Here is a 10,443-nt window from a genome sequence, read left to right on the forward strand (position 1 = left end):
AAAAAAAAAAAGAAAAAAAAGGAAAAAAGAAAAAAGAAAAAAGGAAAAAAGAAATGTTTAGCCCAGCGTAGTGGTACATGCCTTTAATCTCAGCCCTTTGGAGGCAGAGGCAGGCAGATCTTTGCGAATTTGAGGTCAGCCTGGTCTACATAGAAACTGTTCTATGTTCTACCCCCAACCAACCCAGAGGGGGGGGAGGGATGGAGGAAGGGGAGGGGAGGGGGGAGATGAGAATGGGGAAGGAGAGGGAGGGAGAGGGAGGGAGGAAAAGGGAGAGGGAGGGAAGGGAGGGATGAAGAGGGAGAGGGAGGGACAGAGGGAAGGAGGGAGAGGGAGAGGGACAGAGAGAGATGGTAAGAGAATACAGCATAGACAAAGCAGCAGGAATGTGTTGGCAAGGCAGATCCGGAAGTAACCTTGCTACAGTAAGGTGTCCAGAGTTCAGGAAGACTGCTAATAGAAAACAGAAAGGAGCAAAAATAATTGACCAGAAATGTAAATGCCTTTCAGATCTTTGCAATGATTTCTGTGTCACTAGTAACAAAATGGAAGCTAGCAGCTATGTCTCAGCCATCAGCTAGCTGCATACAGCTGTCGAAGTCGGGGAACAGCTCTGCCAAAACTCTTCAGAGTTGGGCATTCATTCACTCAAGACCGTAGTTGAGAATATAGACTGGGTTTCTAGGAGACAATGGGTAATGGCTATTACAATTCAAAATGTATGACAGTTACCCCTGAAGAACATTCATCAGGAAGGAAAAAGGTTATGTGATTTGAAACCACTTGCATAACTTAAAAGAAAAACATGGAAGGGGCAGAGCCATTACAAGTTTGAAGCAAGCAGTTACAAGCACCTGTGAGCCATGCAGACCCAGGGTAGGTTCCCAGCGCCCGTACTGCTGCTCACAACCACCTGTGACTCTAGGCCCAATGGGATCTGACCCCCCTTTTTTTACTTCCATGTGTCACACATACATATGGTACACATACATACATGCAGGCAAAATACTCATATATGTAAAATAAAATAAATTTAAAAAATTTAAGTAACCACTGAAGAACAATTTCCTCTTAAAGACAAACACTATTAAAAATCTGGCAAGAGAAGCAACCCTATATGGTTCCCTCCTGCTGCTTTAGAGTTGAAAACTTCAGGAAAGTGTGTGCAGTTGCTAACAATGACTTTTGTTTGGAAATCTAAACAAAACAAAACAAAAACCAACCCCAAACCTCTGCAGGGGGTCTTGGCTACTTGCAAAGTTGAATTCACATCTTCAAACAGCAAAATCTCTTGAGGGGACACAAGTACCTTCCTGATGGGATTACTGCTGGTCTATGGATTCCTTGCTACTTGTCTGCAAGCTAGCAAGGTGGCAGGCAAGTCCCCACCTGCTCGACCAGGGAGATTAGCTGTCTCTGAGGTGTGGCTGATGTGCCCCTTAAATTAGCTTCAGTGTGAGAATTCTGAATATCAAATATCTGTGCTCAAGTTTAAAAAGTTCTGTTACATACCTATCACATATATATTCTATATACTTGTGTTTTTGTTCTGAGATAGGGTCTGGTATTAAACTCACTATGTAGCCCAGGCTGGCCTCAAAGGAGTGGCAATCCTTCTGCCTATGCCTCCTCAGTGTTGAGATTACAGGCACCTCCTGGGAGGTTTATAATTTCTTTCTTTAATAGGAAAAGCATTCCTGTAAAAAATGAACAACGGAAAAAACTCTCCCCGTTTTTCTCCTAGCCCCCCACCTCCCTTTCCTGCAGTTATTAATTCTTGCAAACCCCCCATTTACAACATTGCAAGCCTTAGTACATGGTCCTCAGTGAACGTAAACGGTTATGGGATTGCTACTTCCATAACAAACCTGAAATGCTCTCTCCAACCAGGGACTACCTACTGAGGCAAGTTCTTAGGTGCTGGTCATGCTTTCCTGGGACTGCAAGCTTGGTGGCTTCCCTCTCCCGCCCCGAATTCCCTGTAATCTCTCCAACACTGGCTCTGTGCTGTGCTGAGGGAACTACGCTCCTTTCCTAACACTACTGATTATTCCAGATGTATTCACTACAATTCTATTCTTCAGTTCTTAAAGATTTATTTTTTTATTTTATGTATATGAGTACACCATTGCTCTCTTCAGACACACCAGAAGAGGGCATCAGATCCCATTACAGATGGTTGTGAGCCACCATGTGGTTGCTGGGATTTGAACTCAGGACCTCTGGAAGAGTTGTCAGTGCTCTTAACTGCTGAGCCATCTCTCCAGCCCTCTTCTTCAGTTCTTTAGAATTACAAGCTTCCACCTTGTCTGAAAGTACATCACACTATATCAGTAAACCCTGCATTTTATAGAGATGGGGCAGTCAACACTGCCTTTAAGAAATCAAGGGAAGCTTATGGAGGAACACACCACACACACACACACACACACACACACCACACACACATACCACACACACCACACACACACTCCACACACACCCTACACATACACACCACACACAGATACACTTCACATCACAAACACATCACACATACACCACACACACACCATACACACACCACACACACCACACACATACAGCATTTCCAATGAATCAGATACTCAGTTGCCTGTGGACCTTAGGTTACTCCAGAGCTGAGATAAAAGTGTCTACTGGAGAGGTTATAAGAATGTACAGACAGAGGAGAAAGGATAAGGTAAGAATCAGCTCGATGCTAGGAAAGGACTTCAGAAGTCCCAGTGAGCAACACTGACCTTGTAAGTTGTACGGTAAAAATTGTTCTAAATGTCTGATTCTCTGTGTACTTCAATGAAGATAAAGAAGAAAATAAGGGATTTTTTTTAAGTTCATTGAAACAAACGATTGTTCTTCCCTTATTACTGCCCATGCACTTGAACAAATAGAATATAGACAGTTTAACCCTAAATCTTTTTTTAGTGACATGAACTTTCAAGAGACCAGACTGGAATGAAGTGACACAAACTCATTTCACTGAGACTACTCAGAGGAAAGATGGCGTGCAAACACACCGGAAATCTGCTGAGAGCCAAAGGCAAAGCAGCCCGCCTAGAGGCCGGTCCCTCTGCTCACGGCTTCTCTTAGCATTCACTAGAAACAAAGATTATACTGGGCCCTGGCCAATCATTAATTTTCTGTCTGAAATGTTTCAATTATTCCTAAGAAAGTATATAATAATGTGTTTTAAATCATCTAAACAGTTTGGGTGGATATGTTTATTTTCTAGGTCCTTAAAATGGGTGAAAAAAAATAGCAAGTCCCTAACCTCAGAAATGCCAGGACAGAACCAAAGATAAGCCTGAATTCTCAACTATAGTGACGTGACACAGCTGACTCCCTCCACTCGGGAGACTGAACAGTCGCCAATTTTCACTCTTCTTATAGGCTTTTGGCCGTTAAGCTTAAAAATCTTTCAACTTTCAATTTTCTGCTGAAAATTATTTTTATAAATAAGAAATTCTCTTTCAGTCATCATTTCTTTTATGGATGTCCTCTTTGAATCAAAGTGGACATCTCATAATACACTTTTATATTTTTGTTGTTTTGAAACAAGGTCTCATGTCACCAAAGCTGGTCTTGAATTCTCTGTGTAGCTGAGGATGATTTTCAACTAATTCTCCTGCCCCTATCTCCCCAGGGTTACAGGTACTGTGCTTCATAAACAGTTTTTATTTCATAGAAAAAGCACCTGAGCTGGGCAGTGGTGGCGCACACCTTTAATCCCAGCACTTGGGAGGCAGAGACAGGCGGATTTCTGAGTTCGGGGACAGCCTGGTCTACAGAGTGAGTTCCAGGACAGCCAGGGATACACAGAGAAACCCTGTCTCGAAAAAGAAAGAAAGAAAGAAAGAAAGAAAGAAAGAAAGAAAGAAAGGAAGGAAGGAAGGAAGGAAGGAAGGAAGGAAGGAAGGAAGGAAGGAAGGAAGGAAGGAAAGAAGGAAGACAAAAAAACCAACCAACCAAAACAAAAAAGAAAGAAAGGAAAACAAAGAAGAAAAGAAAGAGAAAGCACCCAAATATCTTTTAAGATTTTCTAATTTGCCCTCTTTTTTAAAAACCTTTTAAGGAGAAATTGTATGGTGCTACCAGCCATGTACAACTAACACAAATTATGTGCAAGTTTTCAGACATATGGTAATAAGAGCCCCAGGTCCCTGGAGCAGATAACCTTAGTTCTAACATCAGCAACAAAAAGGAAACATAAGCGAGACTAGATGTGTCAGAAACAAGAGCGTGAGCCACAGAGACGCTGACTGGTAATGCATGACCATGAAATGGAAATCACAGGGACAGAGCGAGCGCTCAACCTCAACAGGCGCCGACTGGTGAAAACCACACGTGAATGCTCAGGGGGTGTTCTTAAGGAGGGTTCTTACAGGGACTTAAAACTCATTACCCTCACAAATACAGGCTTGGTTAGGAAGCACTGTGTCTCCTGAAGTCTGTATGATGAATACCAAAGGCTCCTGGGAAGACGAAAGCTTTGTCAAGACATAACTCCTCACTAGTATAAATTAGTAAATTTTATTAAAACCTAATGAATCCTTAAGACTGGGTTGTTCTGTCTCCTTGGGGGCTTTTTGGGGGCTTTTATCATCCTTTGGGTTTATATTGCCACACTACCAAATAGGTAGGTGTGCTTCACTTAAGGTCCCTCTGGGCAACTGTGTCACAAAAGCCTGCTGGGTAAGATCACCTCTTCCACCTTCTGATTAGTGCTACTCTGAAATTTTACAGGGATTTCAATGTTGTTTCTCAGGGTGGCATGATATAAATGGCAGCAGACAAGAACAATGTTTAAAAAAAAACAAAGGCTGTACACAAGAACTTATGTTTATTGCAAACAAACAAACAAAAAGAGAGAGCGAGGGAAAGAGAGGATGGCAAGGAGCAGAACGTGTAAGGTTAAGAATTGAAAAGCGTCTTACATTCTGCCCTAATGGCAGCATAATTAATAGCAACAAACGGCCGTCTCGCTGCCTGCCGCAGCCGCAGGGTGTTTTTGCAGACCTGACGAGCAATTTTTGTGAAATACGTAGTATGAAGGAAGAATGCTTGGCGGGTCTTCACTGCAGACTTGGGGCTCCCAGTGTTCCGGACCGGCATGCCCTGCAAGGCCTGCCGGGATAGGTGGCTTCTCACGCGTGGGTCCTGCAATTGCGGAAAACAATGGAATTTTCAGAAGAGAACTCGCCAAAGCATATGGCCACTTGGAAGCATCTGTAACTCAGGAACCTGCCCCTCGAGGGAAACGCAGTAAGAATGCAGGAAGCGTGCAGGGCAGGGGTGGACCTCAGTCCCAGATCACAGGCGCCACCAAGGAGAAGCCAGAGCGGCCCTGTGGACTGTTTATTATCTGTGAGGAATCCGGAGATACCGTCAGCTCTGAGAGGGACTTGCCTCCCTCTGGTAGACGTCCTCCACCTATGCGGGTTTACCAAGCTCATCCTTCTACCGTTCACTCAAGACTGGGCTCTTGTCCCTCCACAATAACCAAGGAAGGAAAAGGTTTAATTTGTGTTTGCTATTTTATGTAATAAGATGTTCTCAACAGTATCTAAAGGTTACAACTTGTTTTTAAAAACAAGACTATTTGTAAGCTCTCCTCTCAGGCAAATACCTCCCACACACATTATTCTTTTTTTTTTCCTGAATAATCTCAAAAGACCAATATTTTGAATACCTGAGAAATCCCACATCTCCCAGCTTCCGTGTTCACACCCACCATGAATATACAGCGCTATGTGTAACACTAAAGCCCAGCTTTGTTCATTTGTGAGCTGTCCTGTGTTGCATTTCCAAGGAAGAAGCCCACAGGCAGGCAAGTTTTCAACCTGCAGAGATATCATTCACATACCTCTGCAGCAGGGCTGGGAGACTTCTCTTCGTCTGACTGGGTAGGCATTTTCAGACCTCCGTACTTTTTCCAATACAGCCAGCAGGTCGCGCAGAGTCTACACTGCATATTAGGCGGGCCCCAGGAGTACCACTGGTGAGACTGTGTGGCTACAGACAGAGGGAAGGGATGCCATGAAATCCATCATCTCAGTTTAATGGAGCCTCAGAGACGCCCTAAGCCACAGCTAGCTTACAGTGCTGCTCACAGTAGGTGCTTACAGTAGAGTCCACAAGCTAGTTTACAGCTAGTTTCCCAAGGCTGGAGGCAAGCATGAACGCACAGTGTGCACTTGCAGTTTTCAGTACTCCAAAGATACTAAGTTGCTTGTTTCTACCACATGTCAAATGCTTGTCACGTCTTTTAAGAGGAGCCACATCTTGATTTATGCCTCAGGCTGCTGAGATTTTATTTTGTTAATTAAAAATGGTTTCATTATGTATATGTCTAGAAATAAGTCTTTTGAAGAATATTATTATTACTCTTAAGCTCCTTAGCAGTGTTTAAAATCTGGACAGAATGGTTCAGAAGCTCTTATAAGAATTGCTAAGGTCCTGAAGAGAGGACTCACTGGGAAGTCAGGAGCCAAATAAAACCAGAAACCTGTCTGCTGTTCCTTTACTCAGGAAACAAAAATTTCACGTTAGAATTTCTTCCTAAACACAGAAAGTCTTGAAGACTATAAATCCCTAACACGTGAGCATATGACCTGCACATGAGTCATGCTTAGAAAGGCCTAACCCCAGCTGATTTACTGCTTGGCTGGACACAGCCTGTGTCAGCTTCTGCAGCTTACCCGGGTCCCAAAGCTTCCCAAAGCCAGAGAGGAGTGGGAACCGATGAGGTGAAACAGTTAAAAATGCAGGCAGGGACTGTTACAGTAATCCTATCAACAGTCAGCCCCTGCCTGTAAGTTACCACCATCCACACAGAGCTGTCAGCTGGCACAGGAGGATGTCCACTAATGAATACCTCACAACCAGCATGCAAAGGGCAAAAGCAGAACTGGAGTACAGCTCGGAGCTAGAACCTGGGCTGGGCACAGAAAGTCCCGAGGTCCAGTCCCCTACCCACACCAAAAGAGCCAGAAAACCACGGACTATTACATTTAGTTGCTTTTAGCAAATTCAGAATCATTTCCACATCATATGCCGCCGGCTTGGAAAATTCCTTTCAAAGTGAGGCCTAACCCCTTTTCTCTTTCAACTTAAAACAAACAATAAAGTTGGCTTTTTTCAGACAGATTTGTGCCAACATTTTCATTACATGTATGTGTAAATGAGTACAGGTACCCTAAAAGGCCAAAGGTGCTGGAATCCCCTGGAGCTAAAGTTATAGTTGGTTGTGTGCACCTGATGTGAGTCCTGGCAACCAAACTCAGATCCTTTGCAAGACCAGGGCACCAGCTAGAGTGTGGCGGGCACAGAGCGTGGCAGGCACGGAGCGTGGCGGGCACGGAGCGTGGTGGGCACGGAGCGTGGTGGGCATGGCTCTGGCCAACATTACACTTCTCCCCCATTTCCTCTGCCTTACTGAGAACCTTTAGACTACATCTCTAAAGCTAGCCACAAGGCCTATTCCCTTATTTGGCCACTTCCTCCTTCTGAGGCTGACTACTAAGGTCCAGCTAGCAAAGTCTATGCAATCAAAAGCCCCCTTTGGCTCACCTAATTAACATGTCCAATCAAAATTAAATACCTTGTTCTAACACGCAGTTTCCCCTTGTACCTTTCTTTATAGACTTCCATTTGCCTATATGCCTATCTGATTCCTCTCTGTCCAGAGGCTGTTCCTTTTCCCCACTGGACAAATACAGCCTCCCCCCCCCCCCCACCCCCGTTTCCTTTCCCCTCATCCTCTATCTCCTGTGTTTGTCTTTTATTCCCTGTCTTCTGTCCCTCTGGGGCAAATAAATCTCCTTTGTGTGAGAACTTGATCTTGGGTCCGGGGCTCTTTCCTTAGACTCTATCACTAAGCTATCTCTCTAGTCCCCAACTTGACTTTGTTTAAATACAAATAAGGGCACCAAGGACACATGTACACACGCACACACATACATACATCCACCTGCAAACATGTATGCCCACATAGAAAGGTGCTCACACAGAACAAACATGGCTGTGCTGTGGTGGCATATGCCTGTGATCTAATCTCACCAGAGGATGCTGAGGCAAGGGGGTGGTGAGTTGGAGGCCAGCATGTGTTCATGCTGCCTCAAAACCCCTACCCACAGCAATAATGACAGAGAGGAAAGCTTCTGCTGTTGTTTGAGATTTAAAATAAATATATATTGTGTCAGCTGCAGGTCAGACCATCTCACCAACCCCATACAACAACAAGGGCACACAGAAGAACCCTGCAAGGAGAGATGCACATAGCAAGGCCCGAGGCCTAAAACAAATACCATAACCTGGCATTTCCACACCTGCTACCCTGGAAGCTTGAGGCCTGTAAGCACTCGCTGTTCCCACACCTGCCTCTCCTCCAGAAGTATCAGATACATTTAATTTGTCAGAGGACATTGAGGAACTCCAAGAGGGGATTTGGTATGTATCACAGTACAGAGTTAATGTAACTGCACACAGTTTAAAAAAATAAAACAAAAATAAAACAAACCTGCCAGCAAACACAGATCCTCAGAAGAAAACCAGAGCAAATGCACACTCACCTTAGCAAGAGTGCTCAGTCAGTGCTCCCTTGCTCCCAGCGTGGGCTTGGGGGAGTGGGCACCTGCTCACTGAGGAGACACTGCCCTGCCTTTGAGCAGCAGGTGTGCTTTCTAGAAGCTTCTCATTAGCCCACCCCACAGCACAGGACAGTTCCCACACTTAGCCAGGTACCGCCTGAGCAGACTTACCATAGCAGCTCTCACAGGCTCGCCCTAGGAGGGCATTCTGGGGCTGGAACGGGGTTCCCACAGCTCCATTCACAGGGCCAGCCTTGCCATTGCTGCTGGAGATTTGGTTGGGATTTGGTTTGCTGCTTTCAATGAAATGTAAAGTGAAATAATAAAAATAATTTGTAGGACGAGGCCAAAAGCAGGCACACCCTTACTAGTTTACCTTCCCTGAAACACGAACAGATACTTAATACATTTAGTAAGGAAGACACAGACTGGGAAATCATGGCAGGCATGTACAACGATGCTGGGATGAACCCTGGACGTTATACATTAACCTAAAAAAATAACAGCAGATCAGAAAACACATATACCAAACAATAACCAGAGAGAGAGAGAAAGAGAGAGAGAGACCCTGAACTACACTAGCACACTTGATTGATTCCAGGAACTTACATAAGAGAGTATATTTGGTGAAATGATAAGAAAAAATAAGCAAAATAAAACTAAGGCACTCATTTTGCAGAACAAAGCATAAAACAGCCAGAGTCTTGTGCCAGGCCTCCAAGGCAAACGCAGCATCTCCCGCGCCCACGCCAGAGCCGTTTCCTCAGAGCACACTGTGCTTTTGAAAGGTAGGAGTCAGTAGACTTTATCCTCATCACAAATTTTCCTGAGGAAACAGTTTTTGGTTGAATATTAAGGTAAAGGCAGTGCTGTGTGGTTGGGAGAGCCTGGTACCACTCCTGACTGGGATGGCGCCGTGGCCTCTGCAGTCAGAGGGGCTGAGGCTAGGCAAAGACACAGCTGAGCTTTGCAAACTCACCTTCCACACTCACAACCAAGGAGCACCTGTCCCAAGCTCAAGATAAAAATTCACATTATGTTTGAAGTTTTACAAACTTCAACCAATTAGCATCTGGATGAGAGAGCTTTAGAGTTCGGGTTTTGGATTTTTTTTCCCCTTCTGTTTAAGAAAACACTTTTAGGAGGAAAATAGAAGGGTCAAGAGGGTAAATCCAAATTTACCAGAGCCACTGGTAAGACTGAGTGCACACTTGTCAGTACAGCTGTAACTCTGAACCACGGAGCTCATATCATGGCACATCATGGACATATCGTGGCACCTGCTGTGTAAACAAGGGCAGTAGGCTGAGCCCTGCTTAGAGCTATGCCTACAGCCACTGTATGGCTGCATGCACAGTACACAGCATTCAGCAACAGACTCACTAAATAGTAAACAAAGATCCGCCCAGAAGAGCTTCCTTCTAGGGAACCTTTCTTCTCAGTTACACTCTGAGCCCCTGCCTCATTCATTAACAAACAAATGAACCAGGTTTTATTGTTTGTTTGTTTTTTAGAACAAAAAGAAAGGAGGTGGGGCAGCATGGCAAGCCTTTAATCCCTGCAATCCTGAGACAGCAGCAGTGGGATCTCTCTGAGTTCGAGGCCAGCCTGGTCTACAGAGTGAGTTCTAGGACAGCCAGGGCTATATAGAGAGAGACCACATCTCAAAGGAAGTAGTTCAGAGAAACTCAAGTTCCCAAGGAGGTGTGACATTTCCAATTGAAAAGAAATCTTCCATGGAATGGCTGCATTTAAATGCAGGGCTAAATCTATGAGCCTAAGAAGGGCCACTCTTCAAGTCATGGGTACCCATACTGCAACTCCCTACCCCGCCCCC

At 44.7% G+C, this 10,443-nt stretch overlaps 1 protein-coding gene across 7 annotated transcripts in view; it reads right to left on the reverse strand.

Moving 5' to 3' along the window:
• Mta3 (metastasis associated 1 family member 3) overlaps positions 1 to 10,443 on the reverse strand; it is a 114,276-nt gene that overhangs the window by 22,974 nt on the left and 80,859 nt on the right. For 5 of the 7 annotated variants that reach the window (XM_028765183.1, XM_028765180.1, XM_028765177.1 and 2 more), the window contains exons 12-14: positions 8,778 to 8,902; positions 5,882 to 6,030; positions 4,953 to 5,175 (exon numbers count right to left, since the gene is read on the reverse strand). In XM_028765183.1, coding sequence (XP_028621016.1) covers positions 4,953 to 5,175; positions 5,882 to 6,030; positions 8,778 to 8,902 — 497 coding nt within the window. The remainder of the gene's footprint in view (positions 1 to 4,952; positions 5,176 to 5,881; positions 6,031 to 8,777; positions 8,903 to 10,443) is intronic. The other 2 variants (XM_028765178.1, XM_028765182.1) reach the window with 2 other exon arrangements.

The sequence above is a fragment of the Grammomys surdaster genome, unplaced genomic scaffold (genome assembly GCF_004785775.1).
Source record: "Grammomys surdaster isolate TR1022 unplaced genomic scaffold, NIH_TR_1.0 149, whole genome shotgun sequence".
Classification (NCBI taxonomy): Eukaryota; Metazoa; Chordata; class Mammalia; order Rodentia; family Muridae; genus Grammomys; species Grammomys surdaster.